Raw genomic sequence first — 23,611 nt, 5'->3', positions numbered from 1 at the left:
TTTTTCCAGCACCATTTATTGAAGAGACTGTCCTTTTTCCATTGGATATTCTTTCCTGCTTTGTCAAAGATTAGTTGACCGTAGAGATGCGGGTCCATTTTTGGGTTCTCTATTCTGTTCCATTGGCCTATGTGTCTGTTTTTGTGCCAGTACCATACTGTCTTGATGATTACAGCTTTGTAATAGAGCTTGAAGTTAGGCATTGTGATGCCACCAGTTTTGGTTTTCTTTTCCAACATTCCTTTGGCTATTTGGGATCTTTTCTGGTTCCATACAAATTTTAGGATTATTTGTTCCAGCTCTGTGAAAAGAAGTTGATGGTATTTTGATAGGGATTGCATTGAATGTGTAGATTGCTTTAGGTAGCATAAACATCTTAACAATATTCTTCCAATCCATGAGCAGGGACTGTTTTTCCATTTCCTTGTGCCTTCCTCAATTTCTTTTATGAGTGTTCTGTAGTTTTCTGAGTGCAGATCCTTTTTCTCTGGGGTCATTTTTGCCATTTTAGTATTTTGTTTCTCACTCATTTATTCTTCTTTGGACAGAATGATAAGATGGAAAAATTCACATCAAAAAAGAGAACAAGAGGCTCCACTGACTGCCAGGGACCTAATCAGTATGGGACATAAATAAGATGTCAGAACTAGAGTTCAGAATAACAATTATAAAGATACTAGCTGGGCTTGAAAAAAAAATAGAAAACACTAGAGAATCCCTTTCTGGAGAAATAAAAACAAATCTATCCAAGTTGAAATCAAAAAGGCTATTAATGAGATGCAATCAGAAATGGAGGGCCTAACTGCTAGGATAAATAAGGCAGAAGAGAGAATTAGTGATATAGAAGACCAAATGATGGAGAATAAAGAAGGTGAGGAAAACAGAGATAAACAACTACTGGATCACAAAGGGAGAATTCAAGAGATAAGTGATACTATCAAGGGGAACAATATTAGAATAATTGGGATCCCAGAGGAAGAGGAAAGAGAGAGAGAGGGGAAGGTATATTGGAGCAAATTATAGCGGAAAACTTCCCTAATCTGGGGAAGGAAACAGGCATCAAAATCCAGGAGGCACAGAGAATCCCCCTCAAAATGAATAAAAATAGGTTAACACCCTGACATATAATAGTGAAACTTGAAAATCTCAGAGACAGAGAAAATCCTGAAAGCAGCTCAGGACAAGAGGTCTGTAACCTACAAGGGTAGAAACATTGGATTGGCAACAGACCTATCCACAGAGACCTGGCCACCCAGAAAGGACTGGCATCATACATTCAGCATGCAAAATGAGAAAAATGTGCAGCCAACGATACTTTATCCAGCTAGGATGTCATTCAAAATAGAAGGAGTGCTAAAAAGCTTCCAGGACAAACAAACCAAAAGAATTTGTGATCACCAAACCAGCCCTACAGGAAATATTAAAGGGGATCCTTTAAGCAAAGAGAGAGCCCAAAAGCAACATAAAGCAAAAAGGAACAGAGACAATCTACAGAAACAGTCACTTTACAGGTAATACAAGGCACTAAATTCATATCTTTCAATAGTTACTCTGTAAATGGGCTAAATGCCCCAATCAAAACACACAGAATATCAGTTTGGATAAAAAAGCAAGACCCATTGATATGCTGTCTGCAAAAGACTCATTTTAGACCCAAAGACACCTCCAGATTTAAAGTGAGGGGATGGAAAACCATTTATCATGCTAATGGACATCAAAAGAAAGCTGGGATAGCAGTCTTCATATCAGACAAATTAGATTTTAAACCAAAGACTGTAATAAGAGATGAAGAAGGATACTATATCATAAAGGGTCTACCCAACAAGAAGATCTAACAGTTTTAAATATCTATGCCCCTACTGTGGGAACAGCCAATTGTATAAGCCAATTAATAACAAAATCAAAGAAACAAATTGACAGTTATACAATAATAGTAGGGGAATTTAACACCCCCCTCACTGAAATGGACAGATCATCTAAGCAAAAGATCAACAAGGAAATAAAGGCTTTGAATGACACACTGGGCCAGATGGACTTCACAGATATATTCAAAGCATTTCATCCCAGCATAACAGAATACACATTCTTCTCAAGTGCACATGGAACATTCTCCAAAATAGATCACATACTGGGTCACAAATCAGGTCTCAACCGGTATCAAAAGATTGGGATCATTCCCTACATATTTTAGAACCACAGTGCTTTGAAACTGGAATTCAGTCACAAGAGGAAATTTGGAAAGAACTCAAATACATGGAGGCTAAAGAGCATCCTACTAAAGAATGAATGTGGGGGGATGGGTTAGCCAGGTGATGGGTATTAAAGAGGGCACGTATTGAATAGAGCACTGAGTATTTATATGCAAACAGTGAATCATGGAATGCTACATCAAAAACTAATGATGTAATGTATGGTGATGAACATAATAAATTAAAAAAATGAATCTGTCAACCAGGAAATTAAAGAAGAATTAAAAAAATTCATGGAAACAGATGAAAATGAAAACACAACTGTTCAAAACCTTTGGGATGCAGCAAAGGCAGTCCTAAGAGGGAAGTATATAGCAATACAAGCCTTTCTCAAGAAACAAGAAAGGTCTCAAATACACAACCTTACCTTACACCCAAAGGAGCTGGAGAAAGAACCCCAAATAAAGCCTAAACCCAGAAGGAGAAGAGAACTAATGAAATTAGAGCAGAAATCAATGAAATAGAAACCAAAAGAACAGTAGAACAGATCAATGAAAGTAGGAGCTGATTCTTAGAAAGAATTAATAAGATCGTTAAACCCCTGGCCATATTTATCAAAAAGAAAAGAGAAAGGACCCAAATAAATGATGGATGAAAAAGGAGAGATCACAACCAACACTGAAGAAATACAGTTGTAGGAAAATATTATGAGCAAAGCCAACAAATTAGGCAATCTGGAAGAAATGGATGCATTCCTAGAGACATATAAATTTACCAAAACTGAAACAGGAAGAAATGGAAAACCTGAACAGAACCATATCCAGTAAGGAAATTGAAGCAGTGATCAAAAATCTCCCAGGGGCGCTGGGTGGCTCAGTTGTTGGGCATCTGCCTTTGGCTCAGTTCGTGATCCCAGGGTCCTGGGATCGAGCCCCGCATCAGGCTCCCTGCTTGGTGGGAAGCCTGCTTCTCCCTTTCCCACTCCCCCTGCCTGCATTCCCTCTCTCACTGTGTCTCTTTCTGTCAAGTAAATAAATAAAATCTTAAAAAAAAAAAAATATCCCAGCAAACAAGAGCCCAGGGCCAGATGGCTTCCCAGAGGAATTCTACCAAACCTTTAAAGAAGAACCAATACCTATTCTTCTGAAGCTCTTTTAAAAAATAGAAAGGGAAGGAAAACTTCCAAACTCTTTTTACGAGACCAGCATTACCTTGATCCCAAAACCAGACAAAGACCCCACCAAGAAGGAGAATTATAGACGACTATCCCTGATGAATATGGATGCCAAAATTCTCACCAAGATACTAACAGGGCTCAGTCTCATGAGCTGAGCCCAAATCAAGAGTCAGACTCTTAACCATCTGGTCTACCCATGTGCCCCCAGACAAGCTTACTTTAAAATGTTTATGGAAAGGCACAGGCTCTAGAAGACCTAAAACAATCCTGACAGAGAATAAAAACAGGAGCAATTGCTCTACTCAGTATTAAGGCGTATGGAATAGCTACAGCAATGAATACTGCATGGTATCGGCTGAAGGATGGACACATTGCTCAATGGAACAGAAGATAGAACCCAGAAATAAACCCACATAGATACACCGAAGTTCCTTTTGGCAGGTGCAAAACTAAATCAATGGAGAAAGAATAGCTTCTTTAGCAAATGGTACTAGAGCAATTGGAAATCCATAGGCAAAAATAAATAACTTCAACCTCATTCTCACACCTATACAAATACATAAAATGGATCCTAGACTTAAATGTAAAAGACAAAAGTATAAAACTTGTAGGGAAAAAATGGAGGAAAATTTTCAGGATCCAGAGCCAGGCAGATGGTTCTTACAGTTGACCACAAAAGCATAATCCATAAAAAGAAAGTTGGACCTTAATAAATTAAAAAATTTTATTCTGTGAAAGCTCGTATGAAGAGGTTGAAAATACAAGCTAGAGCTAAGATGAAAACCACATATCCAATACAGGACTAGTATCTAGTATATATAATAAACTCTTAAAGGTTAACAGTAAAAAACAAAACAAAAAAAACCCTAATTAAAAAAATGGGCAAGAATGAGAAGAGACATTTCATTGAAGGAGATATACACATGGCACTTATTGTAATTATGATTATTAATACATTATTAGTCATCAAAGAAATATGGATTAAAACCAACTAAGCATCTATTAGAATGGCTAAAATAAAAAATAGTGACGACATGAAATGCTAGAGAGGATGTAGAGAAATTGGATCACTCATATGTTGCTGATGGGAATGTGGAATGGTACACTCACTCTGGAAAACACATTGCTACTATACAGCCTACCAGTTATACTCCTGCTCATTTATCCCAGAGATACAAGAACTGGTGTTCGTACAAAATCTGTACATGAATGTTTGTAACAACTTTATTTTGTAATAGCCAAAACCTGGGAACAATCCAGATGTCTTTAAAGGGTAATTGGTTAGGGGCGCCGGGGTGGCTCAGTCGGTTAAGCGTCTGCCTTCGGCTCAGGTCATGATCCCAGAATCCTGGGATCGAGTCCTGCATCGGGCTCCCTGCTCCGTGGGAAGCCTGCTTCTCCTTCTTCCCCTGCTTGTGTTCCCTCTCGCTGTGTCTCTCTCTGTCAAATAAATAAATAAAATCTTTAAAATAAATAAATAAAGGGTAATTGGTTAATCTTTGGTATGTCTTTGCCATGAAATACCACTCAGCAATTAAAAGGAACAGACTATTGATAGAAGCAACAACTTACGTGAATTTCTGGGGAATTATGCTGGGCAAAGGAAAGCCCATCACAAAAAGATTATATACTGGGTGATTCTATTTATATAACATTTTTGAAATGATAAAATTTTAGAAATGAAGGACAGATTAGTGGTTGCAGGGGTTAGATATAGGGACAGGGAGGAGAGGTAGAGATTGCTTATAAAAGGGCAACAGAAGGGTGTCTTCTGTTTTTGGAACTGTTCTGTATTTTGACTATAATGATGGATACATGAACCTCTGCTGGTGATAAAATTGTATAGAATTAATACATATAAACTTTTATACAGTGAATGCAAGTAAGGCAGGAATTCTGAATAAGATCAGTGGGTTGTATCAGTGTCAATGTCTTGGTTGTTGTGATGTTATACTATAGTTTGGCAAAATGTTAATTAAGGGAATCTGGGCTAGGAATACCAGGGTGGGTCAGTTGGTTAAGCATCTGCCTTCCACTCAGGTCATGATCCCAGGGTCCTGGGATTGAGCCCTGCATCGGGCTCCCTGCTCAGCAGGGAGTCTGATTCTGTCCCTTCCCCCTGCTCATGCTCACATGCACTTGTGCTCTCTCTCTTTCTCTCTCTGTCTTAAATAAATAAATAAAATCTTTAAAAAAAAAAAAGATATGGCTTATATATATAATAGAATATTATTCAGCCATAAAAAAGAATGAAATCTTCCCATTTGCAATGACATGAATGGAGGTAGAGTATTAGGCTAAGCAAAGTAAGTCAGAGAAAGACAAATACAGTTATGATTTCACTCATATATGCAATTTAAGGAATAAAACAAGCGAGCAAAGGGACAAAAGAGAAATAAGAAACAAACCTTAAGTATAGAGAACAAACTGATGGTTACCAAGGGGAGGGGTTGGGGGATTGGTTTAAATAGGTGATGGGGATTAAGGAGTTCACCTATTGTGATGAGCACCGGGTGTTGTATGGAAGTGTTGAATCACTGTATTGCACACCTGAAAGTAATATAACACTATGTTAAGTAACTGGAATTAAAATAAAAACTTAAGAAGAAATTAATTCAGGGTTTCATTAATGGAAGTTTTGATTGATCAGGGTTTTATTAATTGAAGTTATGATTGAGACAATTATCAATGTGAATGCAGTTATAAGAAATAATGCAAAACTCCCTAGCCCAGGTTCTCTTTTTAAAAGATTCTGTTTATTTATTTTGAGTGAGTGAGCAAGAGAGTGTGTGAGTGGGGAAAGGGGCAGAGAGAAGGAAAGAATCCCAGACAAACTCCACGCTGAGTGTGGAGCCCGACATCGGGCTCAATCTCATGACCCTGAGATCATGACCTGAGTTGAAATCAAGAGTCAGACACTCAATTCGACTGAGCCACATCTTCTTTATCCATTTATCATTCAGTGGACACGGGCTGCTTCCATATCCTGGCTATTGTAAATAATACTGCAATAAACATAGGGGTGTAGGTATTCCTTTGAATTAGTGTTTTTGTATTCTTTGAGTAAATACCCAGTAGTGTGATTGCTAGATCGTAGGGTAGATCTACTTTTAACTTTTTGAGGAACCTCCATATTGTTTTCCAGAGTGGCTGCACCAGTTTGCCTTCCCACCAACAGTGTAAGAGGGTTCCTTTTTTTCCACATCCTCGCCAACACTTGTTGTTTCTTGTGTTTTTGATTTAAGCCATTCTGACAGATGTGAGGTGATATCTCATTGCAGTTTTTGATTTGCATTTCCCTGGTCAATGATGGTACGCATCTTTTCATGTGTCTGTTGGCCATCTGTATGTCTTCTGTCTGTTCATGTCTTCTGTCATTTTTTAGTTAGATTATTTATTTTGGGGGTGTTGAGTGTTATAAATTCTTTGGATACTAATCCTTTATCAGATAGGCCATATGCAAATATATCCTCCCATTCCATAGATTGCCTTTTAGTCTTGATGATCATCTTCTTATCTTCTTCACTGTGCAGAAGCTTTTTATTTTGATGTATTACCAATAGTTTATTTTTGCTTTTGTGTCCCTTGCCTCAAGAAACATATCCAGAAAAAGGTTGCTATAGGCAATGTCAGAGCTTACTGCCTGTGCTCTCTTCTAGGATTTTTATGGTTTCAGGTCTCACATTTAGGTCTTTAACCCATTTTTAATTTATTTTTGCATATGGTGTAAGAAAGTGATCTAGTTTCTTTCATTTGCATGTCGCTGTCCAGTTTTCCCAGTGCCATTTGTTGAAGAGACTGTCCTTTTCCCATTGGATATTCTTTTCTGCTTTGTCAAAGATTAATTGACCATGTAGTTGTGAGTTTATTCCTGGGTTTTCTATTCTGTTCCATTGATCCATGTGTCTATTTTTGTGCCAGTACCATGGTGTTTTAATTACTACAACTTTGTAATATAGCTTGAAGTCTAGAATATTGATGCCTCCAGCTTTGCTTTGCTTTTTTGAGATTGCTTTCACTACTCGGGGTCTTCTGTGGTTCCATACAAATTTTAGAATTGTTCTAGTTGTGTGAAAAATGCTATTGATATTTTAAAAGGGATTGCATTAAATGTGTAGATTGCTTTGGTTAGTATGGACATTTTCACAACATTTGTTCTTCTAATCCTTGAGCGTGGAATGTGTTTCCATTTCTTTGTCTCATCTTCAGTTTCTCTCATCAGTGTTTTATAGTTTTCAGAGTACAGTTCTTTCACCTCTTTGATTAGGTTTATTCCTAGGTATCTTTTTATTTTGGGTGCAGTTGTAAATAATACTGTTTTCTTAATTTCTCTTTCTGCTGCTTCATTATTGGTAATAGAAATGTAACAGATTTCTGTATATTGATTTTGTATTCTGCAACTTTACTGAGTTTATCAGTTCTAGCAGTTTTTGGTAGAGTCAGGTTTTCTATACAGAGTATCATGTCATCTGTAAAGAGTGAAGGTTTTACTTCCTTACCAATTTGTATGCCCTTTCTTAAAGAGAGGGAGTGGGGGGAGAGGGAGAGAACCTTAGGCAGACTCCATCAGAACCCTGAGATTATGACCTGAGTCAAAATCAAGAGTTGGATGCTTAACTGACTGAGCCACCCAGGCACACCACCTTTTATTTCTTTTTAAGTTGTCTGATTGCTGAGGCTAGGACTTGCAGTACTATGTTGAATAAAAGTGGTAAGAGTGGACATCCCTGTCTTGTTCCTTACCTTAGGGAAAAAGCTCTCAGTTTTTTCATTAAGGATGTAGCTGTGTGTTTTTCATATATGGACTTTATTATGTTGAGGTATATGTTCCCTGTAAACCTACTTTGTTCAGGGTTCTTATCACAAATGGATGTTGTATTTTGTCAAATGCTTTTTCTGCATCTATTGAAATGATCATATGTAAAACCTTAAATTAGTAAAGAAGACTCCAAAATAAAGCAGCCATTTGATAAGGTTAGTTAAGTGATCCTTCAGGAAGAATAATTTCTGTTGTCAGATTTTTACATGATTGATGAACCAATAGTGTTTTGGTTTTTTAAAAAAAAATTTTTTTAAGATTTTATTTAATTAATGTATTTATTTGAGAGAGAGAGAGCACAAGAGGGGGTAGGGTCAGAGGGAGAAGCAGACTCCCTGCCAAGCAGGGAGCCTAATTCAGAACTTGATCCCAGGACTCTGGGATCATGACCTGAGCCGAAGGCAGTCGCTTAATCAACTGAGCCACCCAGGTGCCCCAGTTTTTTCAAATTTTTTATTCAGAGTATAATACATTAAGGAGAATGGCTAAAATGTAAATATAACATATAAAACTTGTGGGTGAATATTCATGTATCTACACAGCGGTAGTATCATTTCATAAATGTTAATATTGAGAGGAAGGTCTTATCTTTTGAGTATTTTTTTCTACGTTTTTTTAAGATTTTATTTATTTGAGAGAGAGTATGAATGAGCAAAGGGGAGGGACAGAGAGAGAGGGAGAGGGAGAAGCAGACTCCCTGCTGAGCAGGGAGCCCGACTTGAAGCCGGGCTTGATTCCAGGGCCCTGAGATCATAGCCTGAGCTGAAGGCAGATGCTTAAGCAGCTGAGCCACCCAGGTGCCCCTTTTTTCTACTTCTTTAAAAGCATTTAGATGCAACCAGAGTTGGGCTACTTAGGGGGGAAAAAAAAAGCAAGTTGTAGAATATATTTAAGAAATAGTTCTGTAGCTACAACTGGGGTTCAAATCGTAACTGACGTCTCCTAGATATATAATTTAATTTAGCCTGGTTCTCTGTATCCCCATACTCACCTGTGAAAGCAGAGATTTTAATTTTACAGGAACTAAAACTAGATAAGATTTAACACAATGAATATATTGCTCGATAAAAACAAATTTAATTATGTCACGTTCAAAATGGGGCTGATAAATACCTATTTTTTTCATAACATGTTTAAGAAGTGATTGCTGACTTATTCCACAAATTTAGGTATAGAATGTTCAGCCACTTTTTCAAGATGAAGAGAGAAATTTGGGAATAAAAAAGAACTTTATATAGAGATAGATATACAGAATTTTTTAACTCAAAAAATATTAGACTGAGTCTTAGAAATTGTCCATAATTAACCTTCTTAACCTACAAAGTGTTAATTCCATGTGGTTCAATCCTAATAGTCAGGAAACAAAGTTAAAAAGGATTAAATACATAGTTGGGTAATAGGTTAATAATAGATTTTTTTTAATTTTTATTTTTTAAAGATTTTATTTATTTATTTGACAGAGAGACATAGCGAGAGAGGAAACACAAGCAGGGGGAGTGGGAGAGGGAGAAGCAGGCTTCCCGCGGAGCAGGGAGCCCGATGGGGGGCTCGATCCCAGGACCCTGGGATCATGACCTGAGCCGAAGGCAGACGCCTAACGACTGAGCCACCCAGGCGCCCCAAGATTAATAATAGATTTTTAAAGGAACTTTAGAAATGGATCTAATTTCTGTGTGTGTGTGTAGATAAAGTAGGTGTTGAAACTAGGTTAGTTTCCCTATCTTCTGCACTGTCCTCCCACTTGACAAAAGAAAGAGATACCTTTTATAGATGCTGAATTTATTGAAGTACAGTGTCTAGGAGGGTAAAAATCTCTAGGTTGTTAAGTAAAGGGACAGTTTAAGTTACTGGTTTGGATGATTAATTTCATAGTGTTGTACAGACTATATTCTCTGATCACTCTACAGTTAGATTAGAAGTCTGGGAATAAGATAGTTATGAAAATCTCATAATTGTGAAAAAAAGAAATAAATATTACATAATTAATTAGATCACCAGAAACCTGCCCAGGGATTACCTTTCCTTGGCTTGTACATAGTTCTTGTTTTGTTAAGAATGAAATATGATTTTCATGCCCTAGGATATTTTTGGCTTATTTTAGGATGCTGTCAATTCAAATTTGTGAGTTATCACTTAATTTTTAATAGAAGAAACAATGTACTATGCAGCTACAATAACTTTAAACTTGTATACGCTTAATAACATATGTCCAAATATATATAAAGCAGAAATGAACAAAATTACAAGGGAGAATTTGTCAAAGACATAATCATTGTGGGAGATTTTCTTGTCATTAATAAACACACCAATTGACAGGGGAAAGAAAAGTTAAGTAACCTAATTTGCAAGTGTTGTTTTAAAAACACATATAAAACCCCATGAAAAATGGTTTTGTGATAGTATAAAGCTATAATTTCCAAACTGTGCACTGAGGTACCATGGGGCTCCGTGATGAACCCAAAGGGATATTTGGGATATTCTAAATTTTTAAGAGAAACATAGTGACATTTAACATCTTTCAGATACCACAGAACTATTAGATATTAAGGTAGTTCACAATTTAAAAAATAGATCTCACTGCATTCATTTTAATCACATATTTTGTTTAAGAGTGAAGTGAGATGCTTTTTCTTTCAGTTTATATGACCCTAAAACCCCCCACCCCTCACAGCTCCACAACCCCCTGCCAATGACTATTAAGTCATTTGGACCTGACTACTTGAATAGGAAAGCTTAGGTATTTCCTTTGGCCTACAGTGTGGACTGAGAAGGTTCAGGAAATTCTGGTATAAAGCAAATATTAATTTCACAGTGTTGTACAGACTATATTCTCTGATCACTATACAATTAGATTAGAAGTCTGGGAATAAGATAGTTACAAAAATCTCATAATTGTGAAAAAAAGAAATAAAGCACTTCTGAATACCTTGAGCATCACAGAAATCTTAATGGCTATTAGGATTACCTAGAAATGAACAATAGGAAAAATATTACATGTCAGAACCTGTGGAATACAGTTAAAAATGTACTTCACAAGAGAAATTTATAGCAAGTAGAGATACAGAACAAAGAATAATAGGAATTTAAAAGGCATATTAATGTATCTGTAGCCTAAGTTTTAAAATATTAGTACATCACTTAATTTTTGCTGCATAATAAACCACTCCAAAACCAAGTAGCTTAAAACAATTGCCATTTTATTCAGCTAATAATTCTGTGGGTTGGCAGAGGGGTTCTTCTGGTCTGGGCCAGTTCAGCTGATCTCTGCTGGGCTCCCTCATTCATCTCTGGTCAGCTGGTGATCTATGGATGATCTGTGGATGGTCTCACACAAGTTCCTGGCTTTTGGATGAGACCTTGGTTGTCTTCTACATAGCCTCGTCCTCCACCAGGTTAGCACAGTGTTGTTGACATGGTGGTTTTAGAATTTTAATAGCAGCAAGAGAGGGCATTCTCAGATGTGTAAGCACTTTTCAAGTCCATTTGATTAATGTCCCATTACCAAAGCAAGTCAAACAGCCACATCTAGAATTAGGGCAGGACCAAACTATGCAGAGGCACAGATACGGGAAGGGGAATTTTAGCCATTTTTGCAAACAATCTACCACAATTTGAATATAAACAGTTTTATGCCGGTAGATTTGAAAACTTAGCTGAAATGAACAATTTCCTAGTGGAAAAAAAATAATTTACCCAGCTAACTCAAGAAGAAATGAAAAACCTGAATAGATCTAAAAATAAATTATAAATTATAAATAATGAAACATTTAACCTCTTCCAACCCCGTGAGAAAGAAAAGGTAATCTTGCTGATAGAACTCCAGCAAACATACAGAGTACAGATAATTTCAGCCTTATTAAATGATTTTAGAGAAGGTAAGGAGGTAATACTACTCAACCCATTTTATGAGGCTAGCAAAACCATAACATCGAGAATGAGACCAAGACAGCATGAGAAAAGGTGCTTATAAGCCAGTTTCACTTATGAACATAGGTAAAAAACAAAAAACAAAAAACAAATATTAGCAAATTAAGTACAGTAATGAATATCTTTTTAAAATTTGCAGTAAAGGTTTATCCCAGGTCTTGTAAACGTGTAACTTTTACATTGCAAGGTTCTAAGTTTAACACTAAAAAATCAGTTAATTTACCACATTTACAGATGAAAGGGGAAAATTATATGTCCATATCAATAGATGCAAAAGAAGCACAATTTAATAAAATTAAGCACCAATTTGTGGCTAAAAAGGAAAAGAAAAAGATCTTAGCAAATTAGAAATAGAAATGAGCTGCTGGAGTGGTGGGGGGTGGGAGGCATGGGGTGGCTGGGTGATGGACATTGGGGAGGGTATGTGCTGTGGTGAGCGCTGTGAATTGTGTAAGACTTGAATCACAGACCTGTACCTCTGAAACAAATAATACATTATATGTTAATAAAAAAAAAGATGATAGCAGGCGGGGAAGAATGAAGGGGGGGAAATCGGAGGGGGAGATGAACCATGAGAGACTATGGACTCAGAAACAAACTGAGGGTTCTAGAGGGGAGGGGGGTAGGGGGAAAATAAAAGAAATAGAAATGAGTTTCCTTGCCCCAAAAAAAGACCACAAGCGGGGCACCTGGGTGGCTCAGTTGGTTAAGCGACTGCCTTCGGCTCAGGTCATGATCCCAAGGTCCTGGGATCGATCCCCGCATCGGGCTTCCTGCTCGCGGGAAGCCTGCTTCTCCCTCTCCCACTCCCCCTGCTTGTGTTCCCTCTCTGTCTCTCTCTCTCTCTCTCTCTGTCAATTAAATAAATAAAATCTTTAAAAAAAAAACAAAGACCACAAGCATCATATATTAGGATAAAATGCTATCCCTGTATTGGGCATCTGTGTATATAGGAGGTTTTAGTTATATTTATGCTGTGTATTGTTTTTATGCCTGAAATATCTGGGGGAGTTGGAGGAATGGAGAGAGTACAATTCCTAAAAGGCCTTTGGGGGACGCCTGGGTGGCTCAGTCATTAAGCGTCTGCCTTCGGCTCAGGTCATGATCCCAGGGTCCTGGGATCAAGCCCCGCATCGGGCTCCCTGCTCAGCAGGAAGCCTGCTTCTCCCTCTCCCACTCCCTCTGCTTGTGTTCCCTCTCTCGCTGTGTCTCTGTCAAATAAATAAATAAAATCTTTAAAAAAAAAAAAAGCCTCTGGAAGCTTGATTATTCAGACTCAAAAATTGAATGGGATAAACCTTAGTGAAACGTTTAAATTCCAAGAAATGTTAAAATATAATAAATTTTAAGGTTAACCATTTTACAAATCACAAAGTACAATGCATAGATTTTTTTTTCAGTTTTGAAACAATTTCAGGTTTGCAGTTTGAAATTCAAATTTACGTTAGTACAAAAACCACTCTTCACTCTTTACTCAGCACCCAGCTTCTTTGTTAGCTTTCTTCTGTATTTGCCTTATTCTCTCTCTCTCTCTGATTTACATACCCACACATACACACACTTTTTCCTGAAACAGTTAAGTTGCAGGCATAATGCCCCATTACCCTTAATTTGTCAGTTCATTTTTATGAACATAAAAACATACTTTCCTACGTAAACCACAGTGCATTTGTCAGATTATCAGACTAAATATCTACCATCTAATTCATAGACCTGACTCATTTTGCTAGTTGTTCCTAATAATGTCCTTTATAAATCCAACATCCTCGGGGCGTCTGGGTGGCTCAGTCGGTTAAGCGGCTGCCTTTGGCTCAGGTCATGATCCCAGGGTCCTGGGATCGAGCCCCACGTCCGGCTCCCTGCTCGGCGGAGAGCCTGCTTCTCCCTCTCCCTCTGCCTGCCACTCTGCCTGCTTGTGCTGTCTCTCTCTCTGTTGAATAAATAAAATCTTAAAAAAAAAAAAATCCAACATCCAATCCAGGATTAGACATTGCACTTGTCATGTTTCCTTAATCTCATTCAATCAGACGGTTCTTCAGTCTTTATCTCTCATGACTACATTTTTGAAGAGGACAGACTAGTTTTTATAGAATGGCAGATTTAGGTTTGTCTGACTTTCCTCAGGTTGTTGTTACCGCAGAAGTGATACTGTTTTCTCAGTGCATGAGACCAGAAGGCACACAATATGGATTTGTTCTTTACTCATGATGATAACCTTTGTCAATTGGTCAAGATGCTGTCTGCCAAGTTTTTCCACTATAAATTAATAAGGATTTTTGTGGAGAGCCACTTGAGACTATAATATATCAGTGCATGGATTTTAATATTTGTGAGATGCATTAATTTAAAAATAATGTAGAATTGATTGAGTAGTTGCTAAAGAAGTATGCTGTGATAGAAGTGCAGGTTGGTAGGTACTCTGATGATTAGCATATATATATATAGGCCTCAGTTTGTTTAAACAAGTATGCTTCTACATAGGACAAAAAATAGGTGTTAATGCAGATAAGCCAGTAAACTGCAGATACACATATATTTCCAGTTTTAACTTTCTACTTGATCTGAATTTTAACATCAATATTAATACCTCTTCAGTTAATTTCTGTTATCAAAAACTTCTGTAAATATTGTATTGAAGACTAGATAGTATACCCTCTGAAATTGTAAGTTGAGAAGGATTTTAGAAATCAGTCTTTTTTTTTTTTAAGATTTTTATTTATTTGAGACAGAGAGCGAGCACAGGTGTGCGTGAGCATGGGGAGGGGCAAAGGGAGAGGGAGAAGCAGGCTTCTGGCCGAGCAGAGAGCCCAACATGGGGCTTGATCCCAGGACCCTGAGATCATGACCTGAGTTGAAGGCAGACGCTTAACCACCTGAGCCACCCAGGCGCCCTAGAAATCATTCAGTCTTTTATCTAATTTATTTTGACTTAATTCCATAGATAAACTATAAACTTTTTTTATTATGTTACGTTAGTCACCATACAGTACATCATTAGTTTTTTGATGTAGTGTTCCATTAGACAAACTGTAAACTTAAAAGAAGATTGATTTACCCAGTGATAAATTATGTGAAATGGCATATGTTGCTGCTATTACAAACAATTGAAATCCCATAAAATGTAGAACCATATTTGCTTGTAGAGAATTTTTGTTTGTAAAAGCCAGATAGCAAGAGTTTATATCTGAGATGATGGCAAGTATATGGTATTTATGCTAATGAATTCCCATTCCCCACATTCCCAACAAGCATACAAACCTTAACATTTGAGCATTGAACTCTTTCCCATCTAGCTGACTTCTTGCTTTAGTAAATAGATGAAAGCTAGCGTACCATTTAAAATGTAAATTTGCTAGACTTTTATAGTAATAATGCATCCCCAAATTTGAATCTTTATTAAAGGTTGGGAGGCATGATATTGGTCAGAACTATTGCTGTTTAATAGTGTGTGTGTGTGTGTGTGTGTGTGTGTGTGTGTGTAAAATGTAAATTTGCTAGACTTTTATAGTAATAATGCATCCCCAAATTTGAATCTTTATTAAAGGTTGGGAGGCATGATATTGGTCAGAACTATTGCTGTTTAATAGTGTGTGTGTGTGTGTGTGTGTGTGTGAAAGCTGTACTGTCACCACTTAATTTTGTTACCAAATCTAGAAGGTAGCCTGTTACTGGTTTGTAGTATGTACATTTAATTCACGTTCTCCTTATCCAGAACAAAAGAGATGAACACTTACTGAAAAAAAGAAATGTTCCCCAAGAAGAAAGTTTAGAAGATTCAGATGTTGATGCTGATTTTAAAGCAGTAAGTTACTTTGGTGTTATAAAGTGTTTTTACAGTAATTTTTATTATAAGCAGAGAACTTCATTTGTAATCTAAGACCAGTTTTACAATGATAATTAATGTATATTAACTCATAACTTTAGTAAATAGACTTAATAAATGTAATTTTATTTAAAAAACTCTTCCCTGAACTGTCTTTTTTTCCTTTTAAGCAAAATGTAACACTAGAAGCTATATTGCAGGTATGTTATTAATTTAATATAACTCTCATTTTGAAGTGTTTTGAAATTGATATTTTTAAAATTTCTTAAATTTACATTTGGTGTTACAGAATGCCACAAGTGATAACCCAGTGGTCCAGTTAAGTGCTGTTCAGGCTGCAAGGTAAATACTAATTTGTCCAGAGAGTTATTGTAGGTGTCTTAGCTGGTAGTCTAGAAGTAATACATTGTTTTTTCTGTTCATAGTTTGAAAATTATAGCAATTAATTTCTTATATTTCTTTTTCTAGAAAGCTATTATCCAGTGACAGAAACCCGCCAATTGATGACCTAATAAAATCTGGGATTTTACCAATTCTAGTCAAATGTCTAGAAAGGGATGATAAGTAAGTATGGATTTGAGTCTCTGTTCACTTTTTTCAGTTAACTGAAAATTTGGGATTATAATTTAACTAATGGGTTCAGTTAGGTTTTGCATTTATTATGTTTTTCATTTGCTATATATTTTTATGTAATTTTCTAATTCTGTGATCATATTCAGAAGACCTAAAGTACTTTTTTTAAAATTTTTGAAGTATGTGTATATTTTCTAGGAAAATTTTAGCTTCTGTTTATTGCCTATTCCAACTTACTTCAAATATTTATAGTCTTTATTTTATTTTTGTTCTGAGTAATATTTTAAAATAGCCCAAATAGTGTTTGAGTCACTCTTTGCTTATGAGTCTATATATAGATTAACCTCATGACTGAGTCAACATGAATGATTTCCAGAACTGAGTGGCTCTTACCCTGGGAATATTCCAGCTGATCCACTGATCTTCTGCAAAGTCTTTAATAGAACTCCAACCATGATTAATTGTCTAATAATATGCTTTTTATTTGTGGTAAATTAAAAAGCAGGTTATTCTTTTCCAGAATAGAAAGGAAAAAACACTACTTTGTATCTTTTGAGATGTGGCCCCATTTCTGTTAATGTTTAGAGATATCCCAGAGTACTGTATCTTAAACTTCATCAATTTGAATTAACTGGGAAGAATGTAAGTTTGAACTCCAAAATATTTTATTTATTTAATTTTATTTTTAAAAATATTTTCTTTATTTATTTATTTGACAGAGAGAGAGAGTATAAGCAGGGTAGCGGCAGGCAGAGGGAGGGGAGGGAGCCCAACACAGGGCTCGATCCCAGGACCCTGGGATCGTGACCTGAGCCAAAGACAGATGCTTCACTTGACTGAGCCACCCAGGCGCCCCATGAACTCCAGAATATTTTAAAACAAATGCTGATTGTGCTTTTGAGAGCCTTTAGACTAAAATTTGGTATATTTTGCTAAATGTTGGCCAAGGAGTTTTCAGTTGACTAGATAAAATAGTGAAATATAAATGTTGCCACAAAGGATTTTTATTATTTAAAAATACTTCCTTCTGCTTTGTGTGCTACGACCATCTTTCCAAAAATGCTTAACACTTACCTTATTCAATCATGTATATTTTCTGTAACAAGTAATTAAGTAAAAATAAATTTTATTTCAGCTGTTTAAAAAACAGTCTATTCTACCTCTGCTTTAGGGACCCCTTTTTCCCTTGATCTCCTTCTCTTTTTTTTTACTTTTCATTCCAGCCTTTGGGCTCATTTGTGTGCGTGTGTGTGTGTGTCTGTCTGTCTGTGAAATGTAGCATATATACAAAAATTATGCTAAAATATATACAGGCCTGTACAACTACCGCCCAAAGTAAAAATAAAATTGTCGGGATGCCTGGGTGGCTCAGTTGGTTAAGTGTCTGCCTTTCACTCAGGTCATGATCCCAGGGTCCTGTGTTGGAGTCCTGCATCGGGCTCCTTGCTCAGCGGGAAGCCTGCTCCTCCCTCTGCCTGCCGCTACCCCTGCCTGTGTTCCCTCGCTCTCTCTCTGACAAATAAATAAATAAATCTTAAAAAAAAAAAATTTGTCAGTGGTTTGGATTTGACTTTATGGATTTTTCATGGGGAATTGTGTTATCATATAGAAGCCCATAGACTTTGGAGCCAAATAGATGTTGGTTTAAATCTAGAGCTTGCTATCGATCAAAACCCAAGTGGCTTTTGATCCTCAGATACCTGATCAATAAAATCAGGTGGTTGTGAGGAATGGAAATAATATACACAAAACACTACAGTATCAAACTTAAAATAAATGCTCATTTATTGTTTACTTATTACACTCATTATTTTTCTACATCTTCTCTTTTTCTTTTTTTTTTCCGAATGTTATCTTAGAACACTCCCTGCTTTGTAATTTTATTTTTTTATATCTCCCTGTTTTCTCATTTAAGGCCCTCATTTCCAGGATTTTGCTAGGCTGCCTATACTAGCTTAATATAATAACCCAATAACCCTTTCTTCTTCCAGCCGAGAACAACATAAACTCATCATCTTTGATTTTCTTGTCCCCTTGCTTCTTCTCTGCCTCCAATATTTCCTGCTTTTGCCGAAATTCATCCTGCAGTTCTTATCTGCTACTCCATTTTCTTATCTGGCCCATCTTTTTGACCTCACTGCTTTTTCTATCTCTGACATTTATTCTCCTTAAAATCTTTTTCCTTCTTGGGTTTCTCTAACCTCGTTACTAACAACCTTACTTTCTTTGATATTTATAGAGCTTTGTTCTAAGCCCCCTGACCTTTGGCTCTCCTCAGTTTTTGCTCACTACCACCCCCTCCCACCTTGGTATTCTGTTTAAAGGAACTTATATTCTTTCAACCATCTATCCTAACTTGATGTACATAATTTCCTTTTAACAGGTCTCTCCATCAGCCTTAAACCTTTTTTGTCCATTCTACATACGATGGACTCCAACATTATTTTCTTTACTCTCCTTTTCAGTAGCCCTCTATACTTAGTATGTCTATAGAATAAATTCCCAGTTCTGAAGCTTGGGATTTGAGTTCTCCTCCCCTTCACCACCACCCGCTCCACCATACACCCAGACTTGATAACCACCCTTTCCAGTTTCATCCCCTGTTACATTTCTGCATACTTTCTTAGCTTCCCCTCTCTTGATCTATTCCTTGTCATCTTTACACATCATGGTTATCCCACCCGTGATACTTTCATTTGTATTTCCAGCTGTTAGTGCCTTTCTTTCTTTATGTCTTTGAAAATTTAATTCAGTTTTCACTTTCTTTGTGAGGTCTTATCACAGTTCTAAATTGTAATGATCTCATCTTTTCAGTAAAATTGTACAAACTTGTAATATCTCCAGTATGTAAAGCAGATGATGTAGTGGATCAGATGGGGTCTCAGCATTAAGACCAGTCTAGAGGCTGTAGCAGTAGTCAAGTGAAATGGTGAGGACCTCAACTAGTACAGTGATTTTAAGAGTGATACTATAAATATAAGAAATATTTAGGGGGTAAAATTAACATGACTTTTTGATTAGATGCTTATGGGAGAGGAAGGAGTCAAGGAAAATAATGACTGGCTAAATATTGCAACTACCAGTGGACAGAAACAAGTAGGTTTTATATTGACTGACTTTGGAAGCCAGTGACACAGTCAGGTGGAGATATCCGTCAGGCAATTGGATATAACAAGGTGAAATTCAAGGACAGGGTAAAGGATAACCATATAGGTCTGTGGGTCATAAATTTAACTGGAAGTTATGTGTCTCAAGACTTTTTATTGTGTTTTACAGTCCTTCATTACAGTTTGAAGCTGCTTGGGCGTTAACTAATATAGCATCAGGAACTTCTGCACAGACTCAAGCTGTTGTACAGTCTAGTAAGTAAATTAACATCCTTACTTACTGGGAATTTTTAAAAAATAAAGGCAAGGAAGTGGAGTTTTATTGTAAAGACTGAATTTTATCTTAAAACATTTTAAACCAGTGAATTTTATGAGTTACTTTTGATGGTTGATATCTTTCCCATAGCTATCATTAATCTATCACTAAATAATCTTAATTGTGGTTACTAAAAAGTGAACAGAGTTTTATCTTTTGGGGTAGAGACTGTCTCCTAACAACAGGTTTTAAATTTTCAGTTTGTAGTACCTCTGATGTGCTGAGTAACTTACGCCTTTTAACTTGTAACATACATTTTTAAAATTTTGCCCACCTCAGGATGGGCTAACTATGATTAGTGTGTTGATCCAAACTGACAAAAAAAGCTCTTTGAAAAAATTAGATGTCACCAAGTACTCTTAATGTGTGAGATGCATAATTGGCTTTAGGTGGCACTGGAGATGATTTTAAGTAGTATATGATATAGCAGTAAATTACACTGAATCAGTTAGTGAGAATACCACTCTCAGATATTTCAAAGGAGAAAGTTCCCAGTTAGATATTAGTTGTAACAAAAAGGTAGCAGGTTTTAGACTAGGGCTTTTAATAGAGACTAGTAGGTACAATTTAATAACAATGTTTTATTTGAATTTTTAATTTTTTGGTTACTTTCTATTTGTGATACTGGTAAGTGATACTGGTCCTCTGTTTTATAGAAGTGATAAAATTAGTTAAATTACAAATGTGAGGTCATTTGAAACCCTCATACATTGCTAGTGGGAATGTAAAACGATGTGGCCTCTTTGGAAAAACAGCTTATCAAAAGACTAATCAAAGGGTTACCATATGACTCAGCAATGCCACTATTAGGTGGACCCAACAGATAGGAAAACATATCCACACAAAGACTTGTATGAATACTCATAATAGCCCAAACATGGAAGTAATCCCAGTATCCATTAACTGATATACGTAGGTGAACAAAATATATAATGGAATACTATTCAGCAATAAAAAGAATGAAACATTGATATGTGCCATGTATGGATGAACCTCAAAAACACTATATGCTAATTGAAAGAAGCCAAACCAGAAAAAAATCCCACATATCATACAATTTCATCTATATAAAATGTCCAAAATATGAAAATCTGTAGAAACAGAAAGCAAATTAAATGGTTGCCTAAAGCTGGAGGAGTGGGCAGTAGGACTGCTTTGGATATGGCATTCTTTTGGGGGTGATGGACATGTAAAATTAAGTTGTAGCGATAACTATTACAACTCTGTATAAATACTAAAAACCACTGAATTGTATACTTAAACAGATATATTGTATGTAAATTATATCTCAATAAAGCTGTAAAAAGTGTGAGTTGATTTTAATTTAAGTGTTAAGTAAATAATACAGGTAGTGCAGAGATACAACAAAAAAATCCTGGAAGTTGTACACAATTGACTGAAATTTAAGAAAAAGTGATCTAACTTATGTTTAGTTTCCTACCTGGAGTGACTATATACCAGTGTTTTAGAACTTACATTAATGTGTAAATTATGTAAGAGTAAAGATTATAATGATAAATTATTTTAATATATAAGGTAAGCCAGAGACGGGAATGATCAGTTCTTTAGGTAAAATCCCGTATCAGCGATTGGGATCATATTGACTAAAGTATTCTAAGTTTATGTGTTTGGGGGGATCTCTCTCTTTTTTTAAAATGCATTATAGGAAAAATTTCATGCTGCTGCTTTATTTTTATTTTTTTTAAGATATTTGAGAGAGAGAGAATGAAAGAGAGAAAGCACATGGGGGGGTGGTCAGAGGGAGAAGCAGACTCCCTGCTGAGCAGGGAGCCCGATGCAGGACTCGATCCAGGGACTCCAGGATCATGACCTGAGCTGAAGGCAGTTGCTTAACCAACTGAGCCACCCAGGCGCCCGCTGCTGTTTTCTTTTAGTTAATGATATATAATAGCAACTTTTAAATCTTGTCAGTAGGTGTGTTACTTGACTATTACTAGGGGAAAGTGCTAAAATTAACTTTTTTAGGGTAAAGGTATTTGCCACATTTATTCATTCAGTGAACTGTAATTGGGTAACCATAATGTGCCAGGTTCTGTATATTTTATCAGCTTATTTAGTCTGAAATCTATAAACTCTTCAACATTTTGCAGTATCAATGTTTGTTAATTATTATAGATGCCGTACCTCTTTTTTTGAGACTTCTCCATTCACCACATCAGAACGTTTGTGAACAAGCAGTATGGGCCTTGGGAAACATTATAGGTAAGTTGGATTTAGGTTTAAAAAGACTCCAATTAAGAATCTTAATTAACTTTTCTCCTGCATTGGCATAGCCATTACATCCTATGTTTCCTCTAATTTTAACGTGGGTTGACTGTCTTCTTGCCTCATAAATACTAACTTAAGATGGTACCTCTTGAAACAGATACGCAATTTGTTATCAGGATTGGTAGGTTAAATTTGTGTTCTCCAAATCAAAATATGGAGAAACAGCAACACTTGATGCCCTTGACTAATGGTGAGGAAACATAGAACATCAGTGTCCCAACATGAGCCATTGCATACATTTCAGACTTTCTCATCCTGAATGTAATTTTTTTTTAAATACAATTTTCATTTCTGTAGGTGATGGTCCTCAATGTAGAGATTATGTCATATCACTGGGAGTTGTCAAACCTCTTCTGTCCTTCATCAATCCCTCCATTCCCATCACCTTCCTTCGGAACGTCACATGGGTCATTGTCAATCTCTGCAGGAATAAGGACCCCCCACCGCCTATGGAGACAGTTCAGGAGGTAAATGAAGAATTGCAAAGCCCAGATGGTATATTTTCCCTATGTTTATGCTTTCGATTTTCATTCAGGGAATGAAATAATGCATATACTTATTTCATTGCAAGTATGAGATTTTTTTAATAACATATCATATTTAATTTTTGACTCCTGTGAAATGAAAGTTGAGTATCTTATGGCACCTGACGAAATGCTAGTCCACCCTAATTCTTATTTTTTAATGACTATTTTCATAACAAAAACAACTTTCAAAAAGAAAAATGCAAAAGGAGAAAACCAAATCTCAGAGGTTTTATTACTACATTGCATTGTTGGTTTATTACTAAAAAAATAAGGGATTGCTACAGATAAAACTAGTGTACTTATATGCAAATGTTCTTGAATGAATTTACATTAAGTCCAATTGAAATTTCTTTAGATTTCTAACAAAATCAGTGTTTAAATGTGTGACATACTGTGTTAAATCTGCTAATTAAAACAAAATAAAAAACTTCTCTGTTTACATTTAAGTTGTAAATGGATCTGAGTATTTTAAGTTTTTAAAACTTATGCAACCTTTAATCACTTGACAATGTCAAAAAATGTTAACTATGAAACTTTATAATTGACATCTTTCACCAGCTTCTGGGTTTTGCTGTTATGGAAAGGGTACTTAGTGTGATCCCCCCAACCCCAATTCCTCCATCCCAGATTTAAAAAAAAAGATAGTAAGGCCTGAATTCAGCAAACTGTATATTTTGTACTGGTTGTAATTTTCTTGAGTAAATCTGAAGTCAGAAAATTTAATTTGACTGAAGTAACTAAATAAAATCTTATCTTACTCTTTAAGCAGGTAAGTGAGATGACAATTTTAAGAATAGCTTTTTTTAGGGGCACCTCGCTGTCTCTGTCGATAGAGCATGTGGCTCTTGATATTTGGGTTTCAGG

The 23,611-nt window shown here is 36.2% G+C and overlaps 1 protein-coding gene across 1 annotated transcript in view; it reads left to right on the top strand.

The window, feature by feature from the left end:
* Positions 1-23,611, top strand: part of KPNA3 (karyopherin subunit alpha 3) — a 95,800-nt gene that overhangs the window by 49,258 nt on the left and 22,931 nt on the right. The window contains exons 3-9 of the mRNA XM_027590500.2: positions 15,825-15,914; positions 16,106-16,135; positions 16,225-16,277; positions 16,404-16,499; positions 19,785-19,870; positions 22,068-22,154; positions 22,518-22,687. Of these exons, the coding sequence (XP_027446301.1) occupies positions 15,825-15,914; positions 16,106-16,135; positions 16,225-16,277; positions 16,404-16,499; positions 19,785-19,870; positions 22,068-22,154; positions 22,518-22,687 (612 nt within the window). The remainder of the gene's footprint in view (positions 1-15,824; positions 15,915-16,105; positions 16,136-16,224; positions 16,278-16,403; positions 16,500-19,784; positions 19,871-22,067; positions 22,155-22,517; positions 22,688-23,611) is intronic.

Source organism: Zalophus californianus, chromosome 3, assembly GCF_009762305.2.
Source record: "Zalophus californianus isolate mZalCal1 chromosome 3, mZalCal1.pri.v2, whole genome shotgun sequence".
Lineage (NCBI taxonomy): Eukaryota > Metazoa > Chordata > Mammalia > Carnivora > Otariidae > Zalophus > Zalophus californianus.
This window is presented reverse-complemented; position numbering and strand designations above follow the sequence as displayed.